This window comes from Neoarius graeffei, chromosome 12 (genome assembly GCF_027579695.1).
Source record: "Neoarius graeffei isolate fNeoGra1 chromosome 12, fNeoGra1.pri, whole genome shotgun sequence".
Taxonomy (NCBI): domain Eukaryota; kingdom Metazoa; phylum Chordata; class Actinopteri; order Siluriformes; family Ariidae; genus Neoarius; species Neoarius graeffei.
The window spans coordinates 5,848,120-5,873,525 of NC_083580.1; the positions used below are offsets into that span (position 1 = coordinate 5,848,120).

The following is a 25,406-nucleotide window of genomic DNA, read 5'->3' on the forward strand; positions in this document are numbered from 1 at the left end:
CTAAGCTCAGCATGTTTAATTCCCCAAGCCAATGACAAGAACTTTCATGAGAAATAACGCGAACGTCTGCATCATGCGGGATTTGCGGGCGGGAGCGGGACAAAATATGGCAGGCGGGAGCGGGACTGAAAATCATAATTCTTTGCGGGAGCGGGACTGAAAATTCTGTCCCGCGCAGACCTCTACCATGTACTTTTGTCTAAATAACTCACTTATACTCCTAGAAAACATATCAGCATTGCTTTGAACTGTGTACTTGCCGAAATACCGCAAAGTTTTAGGGCAAAAGGAAATTCAAGGGGGGCAAAACATTTTTGAGGCCTTTTGCCCTGCGAGGCAAAAGGTGTCAAAAGTTAATGTTGAGGCCTGGTTTGTGCCAATGATGCAGTATTTGAAGAAGGCGGAGCTGCTATTTGTACAACAGTAAACACAGATGCTTTGGTGGTTTTGGCTACAGCACACTTGGATGGAATACTGAAAGGAGAAAAGAGTGCTTGTTTAGACAGGTTTATTTTGTTTCCAGTCGGTATTTAACGGAAGATGGATATGATGTGTTACTAATACCTGAAGATACAGTAATAATTGCATACATGTCAACCTTTGGTCAATCAAACCTGTATAACCAACCTCCAAAATCCGTATTTCCCTTATAAAATCCGTATAAGATGCAAATTAAAATAATTTACCTAAAATTTGAATGATAATTAGCAATGATGTATCCAAGTTACTTTTTATTCAATATTAATAACAATAAACCTTCAGAATGAATACAAAGTATTTTTCCAGTCTCACCTGTGAAAGGTAATTCCATGTGATTCTCGTTTGGACGGTAAACCTGTTGGTACAGTTAAACGCAGCACATGAATGAGGCATCTTTATTCTCGGCTACTGTCTAGACGCTATACCAGAGACGGCTGAAGAATCTCCACTTTGCCCCATCCAATATGGCGGCGAGGATGACGTATGATTCTACGCAGAAGGCGGCGTCTATGTTTATATGTCTATGACTTCACGGTTGGCGGGATTCTCGCAATCTGGTGTGCGCATGATCAAAAGTGGAACGAAGTCTCGCTACCACAAGATAACGCGTGATTTCATAAGACTCTCTACTGGCTGTCTGTGGTGTACAGTACGTTTATCATCGTGGGAATTGATTATAGCTCTAAATAAATATTGAAGTTTTTTTTAAAGAATCCGTATAACTTTATTTATACGCCCGTATACTACGTTTATTGAATCAAATCCGTATAAAATACGGACATTCCGTATAGGTTGACATGTATGTAATTGAACAGCGGACATTTCGCTCATGTTGTGAGAGAATCTCTTTCAGATTCTAGAAATACAGAACACGCAACTATACTTAATATTGTAGCACAAAACAGAAAGGGTCTACTTGGTCCTAATTAGTACTGTTAGAACCAGGAAAGGTTGTAGTTTTATGAGCAACTTGGTTTTGGATAGTGTTGCACCGATACCGATACCAGTATCGGGCGGGGCCCCGATCTGGCACTAAAATGGTGGTATCGGTATTGGCGAGTAGCAAGAAATAGGGCGCCGATACCATTTACCGATGCTAGTATGACACTTGAACGCAGCCTTCTCTCTCCTGACACTCACTACACTCTGTGTTGTGTGATCACACGTGATCACTGTGCATGCCTGCCAAGCACGCCAAGCAGCTATTGCTATTGACCTGCTCCAGACCAATGAGAGCGGGCCAATAGCCGCTCTTAACCAATACAGGGGCAGCTTTTTCATGCGGAGGAAAAACAAACCACGAGAAGAAAATGTCGGCGGTCTGGATATATTTCAGCATAGAAACTCCGGCGAGTACAATGGCTACATGCAAGATTTGCGGCCTGAAAGTTTCGAGAGGTGGAGTTAAATCGGCCAGTTTCAATACCTCGAACCTGATAAAACATTTGAAGACGAAACATGTGAACGAACACAAAGAGTTTCTACTGGATTCACTTTGTATTAGTCTTTTTCCTGTTTCACAAAGGTAAGCAGCAGCCTGACAAAGCCATGATGGCAATGATTTTACATCCAAGTATGCAGCTCTTCATATATATATCAAACGGAGTGGTATCGGTATCGGCCGGTACTGCACAGCCAGGTATCGGTATCGGGGCCAAAAAAATGGTATCGGTGCAACACTAGTTTTGGAGGTGAACCCTAACAATTTCCTGGCTGCTACTGTACGTGCTTGCTGCGCACAATGCATATGGCACAACACGCCACCCGTTCCTGCTGGCTCCAGCACTGAAAGTGAACATACCTAATTACTGCCTTTATTTAACCTTGTGCCTACCAAGTGAGGCTACAAAGATGACAATTACAAATATATATATATGAATACGCAAACTATGATTTTGTACCACATATTAACTTCCTGGGTTCCAGAAAACCGCTCTAGCAGTTGTTGCTCTTCTTGTTCTTCACGAGCGACTTGGCTTGCGTATTCCTCCGCCTCTTCCTCCGTGGCTATAGGATCGAAATCGTTCCTCAGACAACCAAAGATTGAGGACAAATTTAAAGAGCTTTCATCGTCTTTTTCAAAAGAATCGGTATCAAGAACGTAGAGAATAGTATAGCGGTGTTCACACAGCACATATTTGCATCGATGCTGCACCGATGTATTTTGTTGCGATATATCTTACACCGGTGTAAATTTTGTGGAGCGTTCACACGTCACAAACCTGCTTACTAGAGAGAAGCGTGTTAGCACCGGTGCAGCTCCACTTGCGTTCACACGGCAGTTTTTGCGACCGTGCTATACGATAGTAGTAATGCGGAAATGAAATATGCGGATGCATGAAAATGTACTTCCTTTTCCCGGTTGTCATGGCATCACCAAGCGCCGGGAAAACAACGTGGATGAAGACACCAGTGTTGCAAGATACTGCTGACGTTTTCCAGCCCAAAATATGTTCAAATCTGCCAAAATGCACTTAAAACCGCCCAATCTGGCAACACTTGAAGACACGCAGTTCTGTTGTTGTTGTTGATATTCGCCATTTTGGAAGCGCAAAATAACAGGATGCAAATTATGCAATGCCCGTATGTAATCAACTCTCCTCACGGGTACAGTAGCGAGTCTACCCCTGTAGCGTTCAGACGGCCCATTTTATATCGGTGCTGCCCCGCAAACTAGCATTTACTCCGGAGTAAATTTCTTAAACCACCTCCCGAGCAGGGTTAGATTTGCACCGGTTTAAGCAGCTTTCAGGGGCTACACCGGTATAACTTTGTACCATGTGAACGCTCTACCGGGGCAGCCCCGGTGCTACACCGGAGTAAAAGTTGCCGTGTGAACACCCCTTTTGTGGACACAAAAGAAGGCAGTGGCGCATATGGTGCCACTGACCTGAAAATCGCTGTGATCTAATAACGGCGGACAAGCTTTTAGTGATTTTTGGAACGGAATTCAGACTCAAAGAAAATGATTTTTCGAACCAATTTTTTATTTATCGGTGAACTTTGCAAACTATTTGAGCATATCGCACACAGAAAACCCGGGATTTTATGATGTAATTTTCGTTAGACTCGCACTTTAAGCAGAATTTTTCATCTGCCTTGTGGTTGTCTGGTCCTGGAAAACATTCAGGGACTTGTGTTAATGCTTGACGTGTGTGTCTGTATTTTAAAAATGAATATAAAAGCACATCATTATTTTATTCCAAGGCTGAAGGCGATGGGGAATTTTTGTAAATTCTAAACTGGCGTCTTAAATCAGAATACCAGAGTTCAATAGAGACTGGCTGGAGCTGATCAAAAGAAAACTGGCTGGCTGTTCACCCATTGCAAGGTAACGCTGAAACCTCCCACGTTTTTGTTTTTTTGTTTTTTTTGTCTCCACATGTCTGTCCTTGCATCATGTCTGGTTTTTGGAAGCGAAGGTACAGTGGAGAAATAGTGAAACAAAAAAGTACAAAGTACTTTTTTTTTTGTACAAAAAAGTACAACCCCGATTCCAAAAAAGTTGGGACAAAGTACAAATTGTAAATAAAAACGGAATGCAATGATGGGGAAGTTTCAAAATTCCATATTTTATTCAGAATAGAACATAGATGACATATCAAATGTTTAAACTGAGAAAATGTATCATTTAAAGAGAAAAATTAGGTGATTTTAAATTTCATGACAACAACACATCTCAAAAAAGTTGGGACAAGGCCATGTTTCCCACTGTGAGACATCCCCTTTTCTCTTTACAACAGTCTGTAAACATCTGGGGACTGAGGAGACAAGTTGCTCAAGTTTAGGGATAGGAATGTTAACCCATTCTTGTCTAATGTAGGATTCTAGTTGCTCAACTGTCTTAGGTCTTTTTTGTCGTATCTTCCGTTTTATGATGCGCCAAATGTTTTCTATGGGTGAAAGATCTGGACTGCAGGCTGGCCAGTTCAGTACCCGGACCCTTCTTCTATGCAGCCATGATGCTGTAATTGATGCAGTATGTGGTTTGGCATTGTCATGTTGGAAAATGCAAGGTCTTCCCTGAAAGAGACGTCGTCTGGATGGGAGCATATGTTGCTCTAGAACCTGGATATACCTTTCAGCATTGATGGTGTCTTTCCAGATGTGTAAGCTGCCCATGCCACATGCACTAATGCAACCCTATACCATCAGAGATGCAGGCTTCTGAACTGAGCGCTGATAACAACTTGGGTCGTCCTTCTCCTCTTTAGTCCGAATGACACGGCGTCCCTGATTTCCATAAAGAACTTCAAATTTTGATTCGTCTGACCACAGAACAGTTTTCCACTTTGCCACAGACCATTTTAAATGAGCCTTGGCCCAGAGAAGAAGTCTGCGCTTCTGGATCATGTTTAGCTACGGCTTCTTCTTTGAACTATAGAGTTTTAGCTGGCAACAGCGGATGGCACAGTGAATTGTGTTCACAGATAATGTTCTCTGGAAATATTCCTGAGCCCATTTTGTGATTTCCAATACAGAAGCATGCCTGTATGTGATGCAGTGCCGTCTAAGGGCCCGAAGATCACGGGCACCCAGTATGGTTTTCCGGCCTTGACCCTTACGCACAGAGATTCTTCCAGATTCTCTGAATCTTTTGATGATATTATACACTGTAGATGATGATATGTTCAAACTCTTTGCAATTTTACACTGTCGAACTCCTTTCTGATATTGCTCCACTATTTGTCGGCGCAGAATTAGGGGGATTGGTGATCCTCTTCCCATCTTTACTTCTGAGAGCCGCTGCCACTCCAAGATGCTCTTTTTATACCCAGTCATGTTAATGGCCTATTGCCAATTGACCCGTCCTTCCTTCCCGTGCCATATGGCGCATCGGGCGGCGCCGATCTCCGTTTCTGCAGCCCTCTGCCTCTCGCCTATTACATAGCTAGGGTTACAGTGGGGGGCCAGTCCTCTGGTAACCACGAGAGTTTAACTCCCCTACTCGCATCTGTATTGCAGCATGCCTTGCCAGATGGTAGTAGGTACCATTTTTATGATGGTCTTTGGTACGACCCGACCGTGAATAGAACTCACGATCTCCCGATCGAGAGGCGGACACGCTACCACTAGGCCACTAGCCTAATGAGTTGCAATTTGGTCCTCCAGCTGTTCCTTTTTTGTACCTTTAACTTTTCCAGCCTCTTATTGCCCCTGTCCCAACTTTTTTGAGATGTGTTGCTGTCATGAAATTTCAAAATGTCTCACTTTCGACATTTGATATGTTGTCTATGTTCTATTGTGAATACAATATCAGTTTTTGAGATTTGTAAATTATTGCATTCCATTTTTATTTACAATTTGTACTTTGTCCCAACTTTTTTGGAATCGGGGTTGTACTTCTTCCATTTCTGCGCACACACACACACACAGAGCACCATGCATCCTGAGCATGTGTACATTTTTGTCACGCTTGTTACCAGAGATGTAATAAAACCCTCATTACTCAGACAGGCAATCTGTCAAAACAGCACTTAAGTAAATGGAAAAATAAATCGACAGAAATGTACTGTGCTGTATTTACGATCCTTCATCTTTCCATTTCAGTTGTCTTGTTCCATTTATTTAGCGTTTACTCTTCCTATATGCCGTTTTACTCCACTGTCAGCACTTCGTCATGGTCAGCAAGTTTTCCGACATGAGAAAGTCTTTACGGTTTTGCAGTAACATGACAAGCTGCACTGATTTTTTTTTCTTCTCTGTCATCTTTTGTCTTATTGTGTTGTTCACACCTTCAAGATCACCAGATTGCTCTTAAGTAGAAGTGTTGAAGTTGGTGGGTTTTAATAATGTCTAGACCACTGACTTTAAATGCAAGCATATGAAGGGAAAAAAAAAACAACCCAAAAGCTCAGGCATAGACTTGAAGGGTATTTGAAGAGCGCAGACCTCTGCCAAGGATGACAGTCGACTCTATGATGTGCGAATCTGTAACCGCAACCACTTTATACTGGATATATTTCCAAAACTATGAGGATTATGTGCGTATATGTGTATCCCAAAAGATTACTGGTACCTGTGAATAGGGGAAGCCATGGCCTAATGATTAGAGAAGCAGCTTTGGGACCAAAAGGTTGCCGGTTCGAGTCCTGGGACCAGCAGGAATGGCTGAAGTGCCCTTGAGCAAGACACCCAACCTCTAACTGCTCCCCAGGCTGCTGTGGGTAGGATGTACTGTACATCGCTCTGGATAAGAGTGTCTGTTAAATACCATTCATCTAATGTAACGTATTATGGAGCTGTCATGTTTCTACATTGGTTATGTTTTGTTACTACTGAACTTGACTGCCATCTACTGGATTTTAAGATGGATGGCACTGCTGAGTGCAGACTTTCACCAAGGCCAAATGTAAATCATGATCACTGGTGTAGAACCAAAGATGAACAACCCCAATTCCAAAAAAGTTGGGACAAAGTACAAATTGTAAATAAAAATGAAATGCAATAATTTACAAATCTCAAAAACTGATATTGTATTCACAAAAGAACATAGACAACATATCAAATGTCGAAAGTGAAACATTTTGAAGTTTCATGCCAAATATTGGCTCATTTGAAATTTCATGACAGCAACACATCTCAAAAAAGTTGGGACGGGGCAATAAGAGGCTGGAAAAGTTAAAGGTACAAAAAAGGAACAGCTGGAGGACCAAATTGCAACTCATTAGGTCAATTGGCAATAGGTCATTAACATGACTGGGTATAAAAAGAGCATCTTGGAGTGGCAGCGGCTCTCAGAAGTAAAGATGGGAAGAGGATCACCAATCCCCCTAATTCTGCGCCGACAAATAGTGGAGCAATATCAGAAAGGAGTTCGACAGTGTAAAATTGCAAAGAGTTTGAACATATCATCTACAGTGCATAATATCATCAAAAGATTCAGAGAATCTGGAAGAATCTCTGTGCGTAAGGGTCAAGGCTGGGAAACCATACCGGGTACCCGTGATCTTCGGGCCCTTAGACGGCACTGCATCACATACAGGCATGCTTCTGTATTGGAAATCACAAAATGGGCTCAGGAATATTTCCAGAGAACATTATCTGTGAACACAATTCACCGTGCCATCCGCCGTTGCCAGCTAAAACTCTATAGTTCAAAGAAGAAGCCGTATCTAAACACGATCCAGAAGCGCAGACGTCTTCTCTGGGCCAAGGCTCATTTAAAATGGACTGTGGCAAAGTGGAAAACTGTTCTGTGGTCAGACGAATCAAAATTTGAAGTTCTTTATGGAAATCAGGGACGCCGTGTCATTCGGACTAAAGAGGAGAAGGACGACCCAAGTTGTTATCAGCGCTCAGTTCAGAAGCCTGCATCTCTGATGGTATGGGGTTGCATTAGTGCATGTGGCATGGGCAGCTTACACATCTGGAAAGACACCATCAATGCTGAAAGGTATATCCAGGTTCTAGAGCAACATATGCTCCCATCCAGATGACGTCTCTTTCAGGGAAGACCTTGTATTTTCCAACATGACAATGCCAAACCACACACTGCATCAATTACAGCATCATGGCTGCGTAGAAGAAGGGTCCGGGTACTGAACTGGCCAGCCTGCAGTCCAGATCTTTCACCCATAGAAAACATTTGGTGCATCATAAAACGGAAGATACGACAAAAGACCTAAGACAGTTGAGCAACTAGAATCCTACATTAGACAAGAATGGGTTAACATTCCTATCCCTAAACTTGAGCAACTTGTCTCCTCAGTCCCCAGACGTTTACAGACTGTTGTAAAGAGAAAAGGGGATGTCTCACAGTAGTAAACATGGCCTTGTCCCAACTTTTTTGGAATCGGGGTTGTACTATGTTTCGTTGAATAATCCAAATAAAAACTGGCTTTGACTCCTTTATAAAGCCTGCAAGGGAGGGAGGGAGGGAGGGAGGGAGTGGTTATCCATACAGCCAGTCCAGCATGCTTGAGCTGTGAGGAATCCGAGGAGGAGGAAGAGGCCTGAAGTGTGTGCATGTAAAAGATTTTCTGCCCTGTCATCAGGTCATCGCAGGTTAACCATCATAAAGAAGGAAAATGCCACGGTCAAAGCCCTGACGTCTTATTTCCACTCCGCCATTAAGAGCGCTGACCGTGTATGGGGAATTCCTGCAGTGGTGAAACTACAAAGGTTAAGTGTGTTACTGGATGCTCTCTAAGGGCATCGAGTCTCTGCTTTGCCCCAAGGCTGCTGTTTGATCTGCTCCCCATGTTGGCCACAGTGTAGCTTCCATTTGTGTTAATGAAAGCAAGCGGCTTTTAAACGAACACCACAAACGGAACCGGCTTGGTTTCTGTCCCAGATGGTCATCAAAAAACACTCCGATTTGTATTTTACAAACCGATGGGAGAGGAGAGGCGTTTTTTTTTTTTTTTGGTCCTGTGGCGTATGTTGCATATCTCTCTCGCGCGCGCGCGCATATGTGCTAACCTCAGAGGCCTTCATTACATTAATGTTTTTGGGTTTTTTTGTATGACATAAATTTTATGTATGACATAAATTCTTCTAAGCATTAAGGTTTTGAGTTTGTCACATGGTCTGGTTATTGTGTCTGAACATGCGCGGTATGGTTTGAGGTCGAGTCTCGTTTCCACCCCCATCCTGTGATTGATTTGTTGCCCTATAGACGACTTGCAACCACGTGATCAAAATGTGCTACGTCATGAGCGTCCACCATGATGGTGGATAAACAAAGCAACTAGGATGGCAGCTGCTGAAAGCGTGTCTGTAAACACTGCTGAATTTTCTCAGTGTTTCCATGATTTGAACAATCGAGCAAAGATTCGATACCAAGAGAAGATGGATATGTGCGGTTTTGACCCATATTATTTTAAAAAGTCGGACTTTTCTGAATATAAGATGCTTCTACTGACCAAGTACCCAGATATCGCGTTCTATCTGGTTCGGCTGTTGAAGAATCAAGTCCGACCTTGGACGAAACATAGCCCGTGTTCTGAGTGGGCGCCCAGTCTGGATTGTTTCTATCGTATAATTTTGCTGGTGCTCTTAGAAGCGAAATAGTAATACACTTGTTAAAATTATAACAACGACTGAGTGAACCATGACAAGAGAGAACGCTCGTTTTATAGCAAAATTCTACCAACATGAAATAAAATTCTTCCATGATATTATCGAGAAAGCTTTTGAATCTCACCTGAGATAAAATGATCACCGCAAACGCGAGCGGTTTTGGTTTTAGCCCCTGTTAGATCAGCCCTGCCGATGTTGTTCAGCCGTGCTCGTCTCCTCTCCTCTCCGTACTAAGCCGCAGTGTTTCCTCGCCCTCTTTCCGAATCACGGACGGAATTCTAAAAAATCGGAACGTGCCACGGTCACGAGTCCTGTTGTGACCACAACCATATACTAGGGTGCATCAGTTGCCCCCTAAAAATGAAAAGTTCCTCCGATCATGATGCATTTTTGTTTTTATGTTCCTTTTGGTAAGAAAACGCACTGGGTGAAATATTTTGACAAAATTCAAAAGTTTAATGGTGGCACCAGGAGCTCAAAGTTATGGAAAAAGCTGCCATTTTATGACTTTTATGACAAAATTTCGATCACTTTTCATGAAACATTATGGCACCTTATAGAGTATACCAAATATCTTAGATACACATTTTTAGTCCATATTCTAAATATATTATCAAGCACAGTTTGAGTTTTAGCTGTTCATTGAATCATTGTTCAACTACTTTTAAACAGTACAAATGTATTATGAATCACATTAATGCTTCTCAATCCCTTGCAAAGGTTCTTAACATGATCTCTGAGTCACAAGAAATCAATAAACGGAGTCCAACATTGTGATTCAAACCTTACGCGAAAACATAAAATAAGCATTTTTTGGCAAAAAAATGAACCTCATGGTGCCACCATTAGACTTTTGAATACGGTCAAAAAATTTTACAGGATGTCTTTATTGGTGAAAAGGAACACCCAAACAAAAATGCATCAGATTTTATGAAAGTGAGGGCAACTGAGGCACCCTAATATACAGTGGGGCAAAAAAGTATTTAGTCAGTCACCAATTGTGCAAGTTCTCCCACTTAAAAAGATGAGAGAGGCCTGTAATTTTCATCATGGGTACACTTCAACTATGAGAGACACAATGAGAAAAAAAATCCAGAAAATCACATTGTCTGTCTGATTTTTAAAGAATTTATTTGCAAATTATGGTGGAAAATAAGTATTTGGTCAATAACAAAAGTTCATCTCAATACTTTGTTATATAACCTTTTTTGGCAATGACAGAGGTCAAACGTTTTCTGTAAGTCTTCACAAGGTTTTCACACACTGTTGCTGGTATTTTGGCCCATTCCTCCATGCAGATCTCCTCTAGAGCAGTGATGTTTTAGGGCTGTCGTTGGGCAACACGGACTTTCAACTCCCTCCAAAGATTTTCTATGGGGTTGAGATCTGGAGACTGGCTAGGCCACTCCAGGACCTTGAAATGCTTCTTACGAAGCCTCTCCTTCGTTGCCCGGGCGGTGTGTTTGGGATCATTGTCATGCTGAAAGACCCAGCCACGTTTCATCTTCAATGCCCTTCCTGATGGAAGGAGGTTTTCACTCAAAATCTCACGATACATGGCCCCATTCATTCTCGGATCAGTCGTCCTGGCCCCTTTGCAGAAAAACAGCCCCAAAGCATGATGTTTCCACCCCCATGCTTCACAGTAGGTCTGGTGTTCTTTGGATGCAACTCGGCATTCTTTCTCCTCCAAACACAAATTGAGTTTTTACCAAAAAGTTCTATTTTGGTTTCATCTGACCATATGACATTCTGATTTTATGAAAGTGAGGGCAACTGATGCACCCTACCATATACAGTACAGCACAAAGATATGGCAGAGCTAAAAGAACGCTTAAAGCAGCGGAAAAGCAAAGAGGGTTGCGCACGCGTGACTGTTTTGTATGGAATGTCACTTGACCCCCACATTTGTACATCCACCAACATGGCCAACATCCAGGTTTCTATTTTGCTTTGATGTCACTTGCAAGTCAAGGATTGTGCTCACCTGTTCTCCGTCCGAGCCTTGATTAGTTTGCGTCTCTGTCTTGTGAAGTCTTATCACAAATTAGTGTTGAATTCATGTTCCGTGTCTAGCACTTCCTGGTTCTGACCCTCTCTCATGCTTCCTTGGTTTTTGATAACGGATTACGCTCGTTTGTGTTTTTACAGACTTTATAAATTCTTGAATCGGCCTTAAAACGCTTCACTGAGTATACACACCTTGTTTCCTGTTGCATTATTGTCCAGAAACTAAAGTGTGCCGCTGTTTACGTGTATGTAGGGTTCAACTAAGTATAAAAGCACTCGGGGACATGGTGTTGTAGGAAAATAATCAATGACTGGTTGATGTGGCCTGATCTGAAACAGAATTATATTCCAGAAGTGTTTTATACTCCATTTTTTTTTTTCTGTCGTGTGTGTGTTACCACTCAATAATTACAGGGAGAAGTTGGCAAACCTGACTTTAATTTTTTTTCTTTACGGCTTTGGCCGGGTGTTATTGCAAAGTTTCAGGATTTGCGTGACACTACTTGAGCATGGATTTGAAGCAGTGCAGAAGATTATACAAAATCTGCATCTATTACTGTTTCATAAATGAGCTTTCACGGTCAGAAGAGGAATCTAGTTTTCCCCAAAGTTTCATCCACTTTGGTGTCGTCTTCGATGGATGGACGTGGATACGGACACGTCTCGTCTTTGCCCTGAGAGGGGTCAGAGGAGAGTGACCAGACTGGTTGGAGCTGACAGAAAGCCTACAGTTACTCAAATAACCACTCGGTACAACCGTGGTAGACAGAAAAGCATCTCTGTGTCAAACCTCGAGTCAGACGTGCCAAGTTTGTACCTACTTTAGCTTCTGATTCATGTTTTTTGGCTAACAGGAGTGGAGTCCAGTGTGGTGTTAGACTGTTGTAGTTCATTTGCCTCAAGGTTGGACATGCTGAGATGCTTTTCAGTTTACCACAGTTGTAAAAAGTGATTATTGAAGTTGCCGTAGCCTGACCTCGCTCTTCTATGAGGCATTTCTCCTGCAGAACTGCTGAATATATATATATATTTTTTTAGCTCACCGGCCATAGGGCAATGAGCTCTCGCCATCACACGGCATCCGTCATCCGTCCGTCCACAATTCACAAAAAGCACTGCTTCTCCCTGAATTTTCAATGGGTTTTGATTCTGAATGTTTTGTTTGGAAGATCTAATCCGTCTACACAAAAGTTACTCCCTGGTTTTGTGATTTACTCAATAACAAGTTGCGAATTAGGCCGGTTAGTGAACTTTCAGGAAAATCAATACTCCTCCCTGAGTTTTCAATGGATTTTGATTGTTTGTGTTTTTTTTGGGGAGATCAAATTGTTCTAATTGCTCTCATGAAGAACAATTTGGCTAATTATAACTGAGTCTGGTTTGTCATGGTACAGCCGTGTGAGCTACTGCGCTGCTGACGCTCCAGTTTGGTTTTCCAGAGTCTAAATTCTAGAGACTGTGTGTGTGTGTGTGTGTGTGTGTGTGTGTGTGTGTGTGTGTGTGTGTGAAAATCCCAGGAGATTATTTATTTATTTATTTATTTATTTGCACATGATAAAAGAGATTTACAAGAAAACATAAATGGAACAAAAACAGAAAACGTGCTGGGGGAAGAAAAAAGCACAATGGCTTGTTCTAAGTCTTCCCCCATTTAAATTAACAAGTAATTAATACAAATTTAACAAATTAGAGAATAACTATATTAACAATAGTAAATAATAACAAATAAAGATAATAATAATAATATGATAATTGTTAACAAAATTATATATTAAACTGTAACAGGTATCATAACTGAAATAAATATAATGTCAATTGCAGATAAAATATAAGCTAACGAGTGAAAATAAGAAACGAATAAAATGTAACTTAGGATCTATACATAAAGTAAAAAAAAGTATAATTGATTTTGAATGGTGAATTATCGACAAGTAATTAATACAAATTTAACAAATTAGAGAATAACTATATTAACAATAGTAAATAATAACAAATAAAGATAATAATAATAATAATATAATAATTGGTAACAAAATTATATATTAAACTGTAACAGGTATCATAACTGAAATATAATGTCAATTGCAGATAAAATATAAGTTAACGAGTGAAAATAAGAAACGAATAAAATGTAACTTAGGATCTATACATAAAGTAAAAAAACTATAATTGATTTTGAATGGTGAATAAATATTGTACTAATAACCGAAGCCTGGTGCATGGTGTAGTGTAATATTTTACAATTTGATCCAAGACTGAACTATATTTAAAGATAAAGGTCAAGTGTGGCTGGGGAAAGAAAATGGGTGTTTTTTGAGATTACGTTTAAAACTAATCATGGATGTAAAACTTTTAAGGTGGAGGGGGAGGTTATTCCATTCAATTGCACATTTGTATTGAACACTCTTTTGACCTAGGGATGTTCGCACTGGGGGATATGTAGTTGGTCGCTTTGTCGAGTTTGGTAAGCATGAAATTGGGAATTAAGATTTTAAAAAACTATCAAACGTGTCTGGAAGAGAATTTCTAAGAAATTGGAAAGTGAAGATATTTAGCTGAAGTCTGTTGATATCAATAATATTTAAAATCCTAAGCTTTGTAAATAGAGGTAAAGAATGGGCATAAAACTGGATCCAGTTAGCCTGGGCCCGCCCATCCTAAGTGTGACGCAACACGGGGGCCTGTTGCGAACTTAGTCTGGCAAGGCAGGCTATCTCCAGCTCTTCCAAGCTCCCGAAAAATCGGGAGCCAATCAACTTTGAGCATCTCCAACGGCCCTGGGTAGAGGCGTGTTCAAGGCAGTGACGTAGTAGAACTGTGACCGGAAGCCATAGATTGTTTACAGAATCTATGCCGGAAGCGCTTCATTCACTAGAAACATTACGAACATGGAGCAGCGGCAAGCCTTTGACACGGCGGTAGATGCTGTATTGAAAGCATTCAACGGGAAGTTCTCATTGGAGAAATGCCCTGGAGGTATTTATCTTCTTCCTGTTACTCAAGCAGTTTCCGTTGCGTCACATACGTCAGAGGAAAGAGTGATGTGATTGGTTTAAGCTTCGTCACAGCCTTTTCTGGCTTCGACCAGTAGCAAACTGAGGCATTTCAGGGAGGCGGGTCAACCACGGGCTCTGGGAAACGGTTGGGCTTAATATCTTTGTCAGACCAATGCTCGCAGAGCTTTGAAGTTGCGTTAGCCAGACTAGGATCCGGTGGCCATACGAACAAATCTTTTTTGGAGTAGTATTAGGGGCTGTAGTGTAGTTTTGTAGGCACATCCCCATACAATATTTCCGTAGGTCAGATATGGGTATATTAAGCTATTATATATGGTGATAATGGTTTGTTGAGTGAGAAGATGTTTGATTTTCCCCATAAGTCCAATAGTTTTAGATATTTTATTACATAACATGGCTATATGTGGTTTCCAGGTCAGTTTGTCATCTATTGTTACTCCTAAGAATTTAGCTTGGCACTCTTGAGAAAGGGGTATACTTTTTAATTTATTTATTATTATTATTTTTAAATACTCAGACCAGCACATCTGATACCAGCAACGACGCTACGGTCGAAGTCTCCAACTTTAAAGTTTTCCGATGTTTGATGTGAACGTTTACTGAAGCTCTTCTCATGCATTGCACTCACACCCGACTGGCTTGGACTGCGTTATCGACTGGACACTGTAAACTAATAAAGCCAGAATTTAACGTAAATAAATTCTCCTGGAAGCGAAGAGTTTCAAAGTCAGACACCTGGTGTTGTAATTCTATAAAGCAGTGTTCAACTCGGTCTGTGCCGGTTTGGTTATAGGACCGAATAAAAGCTAGAGGAGCAACCTAAACAACCCCCAGGGCGGTTTGTCAAAAGCCTGTGCTCTCTGTTCCGGATAAATCTAGGTCAGCCGTGGCAGAGTGGGATCGTTTAACAGCACTCACTCCGTCTCTGCCATTCTGGCCGGCTTTAAACCCGAGAGACGAGTGGGCAACAAGGCACACATGCTCCGGCCGCCTCTTCAGCTCTGAGGGGAGAAAAAAGACCAGCATGAAATGGCATGGAGTCCAGAAGAAAAGCCAAACATGTTCTTGGAACTGCAAATGCATCCTAGGACCAGAATGAAAGAATTGTAATAATAAAATTATATAACCAAACTGTTTTTTAAATGATCCGTGCAACACGAGGTTCTTGTTATTTATTTTTTTTCTCTTTTGTGTAGCTGCATACGGCTCTTGATTGTTTCCTTGAACTGCATTCAATAGGAAACGCACAACTGGAAATGCCGTTCACATCTGCTCTTCATCACACGTTCATGTTTATTCAGCATCTTCTTGAAGACAGAGTGAAGCGTAAAAGGTTTCAAGTACAATTCTCATCTCATCTCATTATCTCTAGCCGCTTTATCCTTCTACAGGGTCGCAGGCAAGCTGGAGCCTATCCCAGCTGACTACGGGCGAAAGGCGGGGTACACCCTGGACAAGTCGCCAGGTCATCACAGGGCTGACACATAGACACAGACAACCATTCACACTCACATTCACACCTACGCTCAATTTAGAGTCACCAGTTAACCTAACCTGCATGTCTTTGGACTGTGGGGGAAACCGGAGCACCCGGAGGAAACCCACGCGGACACGGGGAGAACATGCAAACTCCGCACAGAAAGGCCCTCGCCGGCCACGGGGCTCGAACCCAGGACCTTCTTGCTGTGAGGCGACAGCGCTAACCACTACACCACCGTGCCGCCCCTCAAGTACAATTCGATTCACGATTTGATTTTCTCACGATAAATTAAACGAAGAATTTTATTAGCGATTAATTGATTGTGACGTCGTATATTAAATACCATTTCGCATTCAAACAACAAGAATTTAAAAAAAAAAAAAGGTCAAATGATGGAAAATAAGACTCGGGATCAAAGTAATCAAAAACAAGAAGGTTACTGTAGGGGATTCGTGACGTTAGTAGCAGAGAACGAGAAAAAGGAAATGCGTATCCGGTCCTCGAGAGTAGCCGAGCAGATGGGCCTCATTGCTCGGAGCCTCCGCACCAATCCGATGCCCTGTGTGCTGGCGTGTCCTCCTCGCCCTCTGATCACACACTCTTGTTTCTCTTCCAGGAGACAGCAGCGTCCTCCTGGAGGAGGTGGAGGAGGAGGAGGACCCAAATCCCACAATCCCCAACAGCAACATCAGCAGGTGCCACCACATTCCCAACAGCAACATCAGCAGGTGCCACCACATTCCCAACAGCAACATCAGCAGATGCCACCACATTCCCAACAGCAGCATCAGATGACCAATCAAACGCAACAGCTCGTCGCCGACCCCCAGTCAGAAGCCTTCAATGCCAAGTACGGACACGGAGGGCGGGGCTACCAAAGCGGGCACCAGGGCCGCGGGCATCACCACGGTTACAGCCAGAACCGGCGCTGGCACCAGCAGCACAGACAGCCAGGCCAGCGGAACACCAAAGACACAGACAGCATGAAGGAGGAGGAGAATATACACAAGTCAGCCGGAGGAGACGACAACAAGAAGGATGGAAGGCACGAGAAGCCCGAGGGAGGGAAAGTCAGCCTGCTGCAGTCCTCGAAAGAGAGGCTGAGTAGGAGACTGAAAGAGAAGGTGAGTCAATGTAGGCGGAGTTTACGCATTTGTAGTGTGTTGGGGCGGAGATTCCGATGTAGCTCGTCCTCCCTAAAGCATAGCCGATTGGCTGATGCGTATTTTTTTTTGGTTTTTTTTTAAGGAACATGAAAATCCCTTTCACATGATGTGTCATGTCTCTCTCCCTTGACAGGACGAGGTTCCCGTGGCAACGCCGGGGCCTCAGCGTAACCGCATGGACAAGCTGCTGGAGATCCTGAACAGCATGAGGAGCAACAGCAGTGGCGTGGAGGCGCAGCTCACTTCCTTCATGGAGGAGGCGCAGAGCTCAGCCCAGTCGGAGGAGACGCTCAGCGAGATCGTGCACACCATCTACAGCAAAGCCGTCCGAGACCGAGGCTTCGCCGCCACCGCCGCCAAACTCTGCTACAAGATGGCGCTCTTCATGGTGGAGGGCACAAAGTTCCGCTCGCTCCTGCTGAACATGTTACAGGTGTGTAGTCACGGCAGCACTAAAGGAGCACAGCAATTGCGTTGTTGATTATTTTCCTATAATGTCACAACCCCAAGTGTTTTTTTTACTCTTTTTACCCCTGATTTAGCAGCTTCTGATCAAACTCCATGTTGATTATTTTCCTATAATGTCACAACCCCAAGTGTTTTTTTTACTCTTTTTACCCCTGATTTAGCAGCTTCTGATCAAACTCCAATCTGTTTAACACCATAACATGGTTACAGATCGTAGCCTGGATGGTAGAAACGCCTCGAACGGACGCTGTAAAGATGAAGCGTCGGTACGTGCTTGGCAAACGAGAGGATGTATGGAGCGGGTTCTTGTGCCGCACATACATCAAGTCGAGGTTATTTTTTATAGCGCTTTTAACAACAAACATTGTCGCAAAGCAGCTTTACAGAAATTTAAACATGAGCTGATTTTATCCCTAATCTATCCCCAATGAGCAAGCCGGTGGCGAGGAAAAGCTCGCTCAGACGACACGAGGAACCAGACTCAAAAGAGAACCCATCCTCATCTGGGTGATAACAGACAACGTGATTTATAAATAACCCGCCTCTATAACTGTATCCGAAAGAGTCACACCAGTATAAAATCATTAGAGTTTTAACATGAAGTCTTTTGTTGAAGTTATAAACGGTTGATTGACGGAAACTCGAGTGCAAAACTAGCCTAGTAAACTAGACCCACCCGCCTAGCGGCCAAAAATATTTTTGCCTGCGAGTGGGTCTAGCCTCGCACCATATAAACAAAAACACCCCGGGTATCAAATCGTGCCCGCCAATCACAATGCAAGGTTTTTGTTTGGATTCTTTGGGCGGGCTTTTGCAGGAGTGACGACAAAGCTGCGCGACACTGGAGAAAGCGCAGCAGGAAAGATGGCTACGGCTAGTGAACAGCGCGCGTTTGACTCTGCTTTGGAATCAGTTTTAGAAGAATTAGACTTGGAGTTTTCGTTGAAACATGAGCAGGAAGAGGCTCTCCGCTCATTCCTTTTCAAGAAGGACGTTTTCGCTGTTTTGCTGACCGGCTATGGCAAAAGTCTGATCTACCAGCTGGCTCCGCTCGTAGCCAAAAGGATGGGGCTAGTTTGTGCAGGACGAAGAATTAATAAACAGCTTTGAAACATTACTTTTTGATTGTTTCTTATTTTCCCGTTATTTTAAATTTAAGGGAAATTATTTCACCAAACACCACTAAATAAAAACTCTCAAAAACAGTTTAAGCAAACACTTGAAAAACACTTGGAAAAAAATGAGTGTATGTGGTACAGACTCCAAACTTGTGGTCATTATCTCCAAACTTCTTAATATCTAGAACCTGTTTATTAATTAATACGCATTTTGAAAAATTATTTATTTCAAGGCCTCCCCCACTGCTTTCTGTCGCTCTGACTACGTCACAGTCACTGTTGCGCTGATTGGTCAGAGCGTTGGCCTATACGCACAGAGACAGTTTGAAAGACAGCGGGTTGTTCCTCCTACACCCGTCGGAAATGTCTACGGATCGAGGCCAGACTAAATATTCACATTAGGGCTGTGCGATATGGGAAAAAAATGAATATCCCGATACATTTTCTCCATTTCACGATATACGATATAGATCTCGATATATTGAAATCTCCTCTAAAGGACCCCATGAAATCTAACTTTTACTCTTTACTGTTTTCACTCCAATCCCTGCAGATTAAATAACATTCTTGGTTAACTTTACAGGTGGTTTTCAACAACACATTTTAAATGTTCATGTTAGTGATTAATCACAATTGAGTTGAAATAAGACTATTTTTATTCAACAAAGATGTGGCACAAACTGCAAAAACAACCTTGAAAATTGCAACAAAGGGGCAAAACAATACAGAGCTGCTCAGAGCTCAAACCAATAAAGTGCAGCTCAACACTGAGAGACATTTAGCCTAAATAAGAAAAGTGCTCATTCATTAAATTATTTTAAAAAATAGATCTCCAAGCTATTAACCTGACTACTGAGAACCACTGGAACATTCACAATAGAGAGAGAGAGATTGAGAGAGAGAAGAGAGAGATCTGCAAAACATAATTTTTCTCTTTGCACACTTTTGAACTGAGTGTTTTCCGGCTCCGCCTCTCAGATGTGTATAATTCCGGTTTTGCCTTCTCTGTAAAATGTCTGCGACCAGGCAACTCATGTTTGGGATCGAGTGTGTTTAGTAATTTTTGGAAGCCTGGTTTTTCCACTATACTAACTGGGATCATGTCTTCGGCAATGAAGTGAGTGATCGCATCCGTTATAGCTCTCCATCTCTGACTCGTTTTCTCATATGGGGGGCTTTGGAGAACGAGGCCGCTATGGTCATTTGTTTAGCTCGTGGGCAAGTAGTTCGGAGTTTAAGAGACTCTTCATACTGTACCGGGTGAGTTTCAGGTGATAGAACATATTTGTAGTGCTGCTGCCTTTCGTGATGACAGTTTTTTTTTTTTGCACACTTTACAAACTGGCATTTGCTGTTCCATGTCCTCCTCGCGATATCCAAAAAATGCCAGTTGACTGACCCCTTACTAGTTTTTTTTTTAGGAAGTAATTTGTCGCTGAAATGGCCAGAGCTTACACGGTAGCCTATGCAACACCAGCGATTGCACGAACTGAGTCAGCGCTGTAAACCGGAACCAGGAAATCTTCCCCGCAGTGTTGCCAGATACCGCTAACGTTTTCCAGCTCAAAATATGTTCAAAACCCGCCAAAATGCACTTAAAACCGCCCAATCTGGCAACACAACCGAAACTAGAAAATCTTCCCGGAAGTTCCTTTCAGCACGGAGATGTCGCCCGGGATTGGTTGGCGAGTGCGTGACGTTATTGTTTTCTTTACCCTTAGGCAGCCTCTCACGTTACTGCCTGAGGGACAGGGAGAAAACCACCGGGAAAGGTTTTAAACAAACACGAAACAAACGCAAGTCGGAAGATGACCATAAAATACTCGATAGTTACGATATAATAATTTTATGTATCGCGCACAGAATTTTCGCGATATATCGAGTATATTCGATATATCGCACAGCCCTAATTCACATTTAGTCTGGCTTGCCAGGCTAGTGCAAAACTGTTCATGACGACTGCAGTCCTCGAGTTAGCAAGTTAACTGTCGTCCTCGGCCATAAAAAGCAGTACCGTCAGTGTCCAGAGCGTCCTCCAAGCACGACTTTCGACTGTCCGTATGGGGCCGTCCTCCACAGGAGCAACGTGATGCCAGACGTACGGCATCAGGATGGATCAGGCAGGTCCGAGGAGCAGAAGAGGTCAGCATCTCGATCTCAGCTCAGAGGGACAGACAGACAGAGTGGGTTGGCCGACAGCACCCATACATCCCAGTTTACCAAAACCGTGGATGCTTGAGGATCCTCCAGAGCTACTCCTTTACCTAACGTATGTCACGTGCTTCTGTTGACATGGTCAGCCAGAGCCGTGGTTCTCGTACCTACGTCCTTCTGTCTCCTAGCACAAGTAGTCCGGCGCTTTCAGTGAGCTTCTCGGGACAAACGTCCACTTTGCTCGGTGACATCGTACGGTAGCTTTCAGCATCCTGTGTGTCCTGATCAGCGTAGAGATACAAGACATGGCCTTAATAAACGTTACCGCACACTCCTTCCTGCCCCCACACACTCGGTCCGTGTCTCTTTCCCCTTTCAGTCTTTTTTTTTCTCTCTCTTTGTCTCCTCTGCACCACCCTCTCTCCTTCTCCTGCTTGCTTTCAGACAGACGTCTATCTCAGAGGGGTTCCGGGTTGGCGTGCAGCACTAAATGTCATCCCACCTGCTGCGCCGCCAGACTTATTCTACCTTTTTAAGTTCTCCCCCCCTTTTTTTTTTCTCCTGCTGGTTTTCTCTCTGCTTCTTTCACTCTCTCAGTATATTTCTGTCTGGCTTTCTGTCTGTTACTGTCTTCTATTCCAGTCTCTCTGTCTCCATATTTCTCTGTCTGTTTCACTCTCCCTTGTTCTTTATCTACCTGTCTCTCGATCTCTATCAGTCTCTCTCTTTGTGCGCCTGTCTGTCTCGCTTTCTCCCCCTCAGGAATGTTTCATTTCCTTCCATGCGATTTGCCTCAGCAGTAGGAATCCGAAGTTTGTCTGTGCAGAACAGAGACGAACGTAAGAACAAGGGATGTTCTCGTCATCTCCACTTCCTGTAAGCTTTTGTAAGAGACGACCTCAGCATGAAGATGAGTAACAGCGCCATCGCTCTCAGCCCTCAGAGTGTAGCTGCCTGCTGAGCGATAGTAGCGACACCACAGCTCTTCATGTTCTGATATCACTGTATTCCCTCTAATTTTTTTTTCCATTTTATTAATTTCAGCTGTACTTGTACAGCAATTTTAGAGGGGAACTGAAGTGATTTTTAAACTTGCTTTATTTCTTAATTAACATGTTATTCGGTTACGTTTTCGGTTTTAGTAACCTTATATCGCGACTCGTATCGGCAGCTAATTGCAATTAAATATTATACTTATCGGCCTGTTCGGTTTTTAGCCGTGTTGAATTTAGTCCGTTCGGTCCACGGCAGGCGTCGCTTACCCGCGCGATCTTCACGAGACTTGTGCGAGACTTCGATACGTGAAGAAGTGTCAGCGCCGCCATTTTGAAAACTGTTTTCCAAACGAAATATTGCACAAAAACGAGTTTAAATGACGATTACTGCCGACTTTTTTCAAACTTTCCCGATTGCTATCAAAACAAACAAAACTTCCGGCTTGATCACGTCAGCATTCGAAAGGGCGCGCGCGTCTTTTGACAACATTGGCAGGTGTCGGTCGCTTTGATTTCCGCTGTACGTTTTACTTCCGTCCTACGATGTCTCGCACAGGTCTCGACGAATCTCGTTTACGGCCGTTGCTTTGACATACGGACTGATATATTACGGAGCATTTTTCAAACACTCATAACTTGCTATAGCAGCGACAAAATAACGATCAAAAATGCATTCCGATATTTAATAAAATGAGAGAAATGGAATTTTGATGATAAATTTGCCTTCAGTTCTCCTTTAATAACGCACAATGTCATAAATTATGGAATCAATTTTGTGCCAAAATGTTCATACGATACTTTTGAAATATCAAACAAAAACGACAAATCAAAATACAAAAAAAAGTCAATTTTTTTAGACTGGCAAACAAATAATTCGTTTAATCGTGCAAAATATCAGTCTGTTACTCTTCAGAAACCTTTTATTTTTGTTCCGCGTCTTTCTCAGTTTTGTTTGACGTAATTTATTTTGGTTGCGATTCCAGCTTTCTCGTTTGCGCTCCCTGACTTTTTGCTTGCAGTTTTGGCACAAACTTCACGTGTGGGTGGGCTGTCCAGGAATGCATTCCCATTGGCTAACTTGTGTTTGACTGACAGCTACACTCAGCCATTCCCCCGGAGGCTGTTGCGGCCATTTCCTACTCGGATTTTGGCGGACTGTTTGACGAGTGACCGATCCATTGACGGTAAACAAGGATCGAGTGGACTTCAGTGGCGACTATGATATTGAATTTACACTTTGTGGAATTAATTCAATATCATAGTCGCCACTGAAGTCCACTCCATCCTTGTTTACCGTTAATGGATCGGAAATGTATATGTTATGTGCAGGTCCTGGGAAGTCTGAAAATGAACAGAATTTAAGTAAAAATGTCAAATTTATAGTGCAATGTTTTAGAAAATGTATGGCTATTTTTGCTGAAAAAATAATTAAATAATATTGGCTGGTGTTGAGCGATATATCAGATCTGTTCCATTCAGGTAGATGATACTGAACGAGTCGAAGATGAGTAGCTCAATGGAATAAATCTGATATACCATGAAAAAAGCCGATATTATTACTACACATACACTCTTCCAGTTTTTCGATGTCCTTTGGTATGTTTTTCTCTTGTAAACAGAGAGGAACCATCGGGATCTTCTAGGCCTTCAGAGAAGGCCCAAACATAACAGCATTTCAAATATACTAAGTAACTTTAAAAACGCACAATGGAATTCAACACGATATCACTTTAGATCCATGCATATATTTGAAATTTATGATATTGTATGTAATGCACACACATCTTGAAACATCGATAAAGGACATTTATTGTCAAACTCAAGAATTAATTCACAATAAAAAAATTCAAAGTGACAGTTGGTCCATGTTCGGACCGTCATGCTGGAGATTCTGGGTCTGTGTCGTCCAGGGGTCTCAGCAGCAGTGACTGAGGGTGTCAGGAATCTGTCACGGAGGTGAGCTAGCCTGATGTGCTGATCCTGAACTGGCGTCGTGACTCGAGGCTGACCAGGGCGTGGACGATCCCTGGTGCTCCCTGTCTGTCTGTAACGCTGACTCAAACGGGAAATGGTCGAATGATGAACACCGAAGTGCCGGGCGACCTCTGTCTGTGTACTTCCGGCACGCAACATCCCGATGGCCTGTTCACGTTGATTTTGGCTTAGGCGTGGCATCTTCAATAATGACAATTTTCCCATCATTTCCCCCGGGGATTTATAGGCAAGATTGTGTGTGTACAGTGTATGCAAAATTTGTTTGAAAATTAAAGCCTGTCCATGTCATTGACTACCCGAGTCATATTGTACGTTATTGAGTACAACTGCCTTAAATTCTGATTTGAGCACAGATTTGGAACTTATTCGGGCGGAACGAAGTTATTTTTCCATTGTGATATATTTCTTTTCTTCTTGAGATAAACTCAGCACGAATTCAGCAAGTTTTATCAATGTGCGTTTTTAAAGTTACTTAGTGTATTAGATTTAATTTCTTTTATTCTTTAATTGCTTTCATTCTTTCATAATTTTATTATTATTATTCTCTTCTGATTCTAATTCGGGCTCATTTTCTATCAAATTTGCTTCAGAAGTGAAAATGTTACCGTCCTGAAAACATTAAAATCGAGTTATCCAGTGAGATTTTTTTTGTTTGTTTGTTTGTTTGTTTGTTGTCTCTGGGCTGAGAAGAGTTTAGAGCTGCTCAGTCACTGGTTCGGACTTCACTGCCGGGACAGAAGGCCATGGCTATGCAGGAAGTGATGGATGAATTAACCAAACAGATTTTTAGTGGGAGGGTCTAAAAATTTATCACCTTCGGCCTTCTCGAAGACCAACGTTAGCTTAACTGCAAGTCGGCGCCGTCAGCGCAGCAGTGAAGTCACCTTCCAGCCAGTGTAGCGTTCACCAGTAGTGTTAGCGAATGCTAATAAAGCGGTCAAGCCAGTGCTATCTATCGAGAGCAAGTAGCACAGGCTAACGACCGAGAAACTAAGATTTCTGTCTCCAGACTCGCTTCTACGCTGCACGCTCGCGACAGTATTTTTCACTCAGGTGGTGTTTACATTAGACCGTATCCGTATCGTTTTCGTTGCAGATGCACTGTCCGTGCACATTAAAACGCCGGAAAACGACTCCACAGGCGGAACCGTTTGAATCCGCCAGGGCCCACGTATTCAACCCAGTACGTATCTGATCCGGTGCTGTGTAAACATTGAGGAACGAGGATACGCAGTGCTGACCTCTAGCTGACGTCGTCATTGGACAACGTCACTGTGACATCCACCTTCCTGATTCGCTGGCGTTGGTCATGCCACGTTGGTCATGTGAATGAGCAATACAGGAAGTGTGCTGAGGAAGTCATTAAGTGAATGAGCAATACAGGAAGTGTGTTGGTTACCGTAGCACTAAATAGTCTTGTTGTAATCGCAAAAAACGGCCGTTCTGCGAGGTGAAGAGTGTCCCGAACACTGTTAGATCCTTCTAGCATAAACACGAAG

At 42.7% G+C, this 25,406-nt stretch overlaps 1 protein-coding gene across 3 annotated transcripts in view; it reads left to right on the top strand.

Annotated features, from left to right (window-relative positions):
* ctif (CBP80/20-dependent translation initiation factor) overlaps positions 1-25,406 on the top strand; it is a 174,922-nt gene that overhangs the window by 105,733 nt on the left and 43,783 nt on the right. For all 3 annotated transcript variants that reach the window (XM_060935414.1, XM_060935416.1, XM_060935415.1), the window contains 2 exons: positions 16,628-17,135; positions 17,311-17,610. In XM_060935414.1, coding sequence (XP_060791397.1) covers positions 16,628-17,135; positions 17,311-17,610 — 808 coding nt within the window. The remainder of the gene's footprint in view (positions 1-16,627; positions 17,136-17,310; positions 17,611-25,406) is intronic.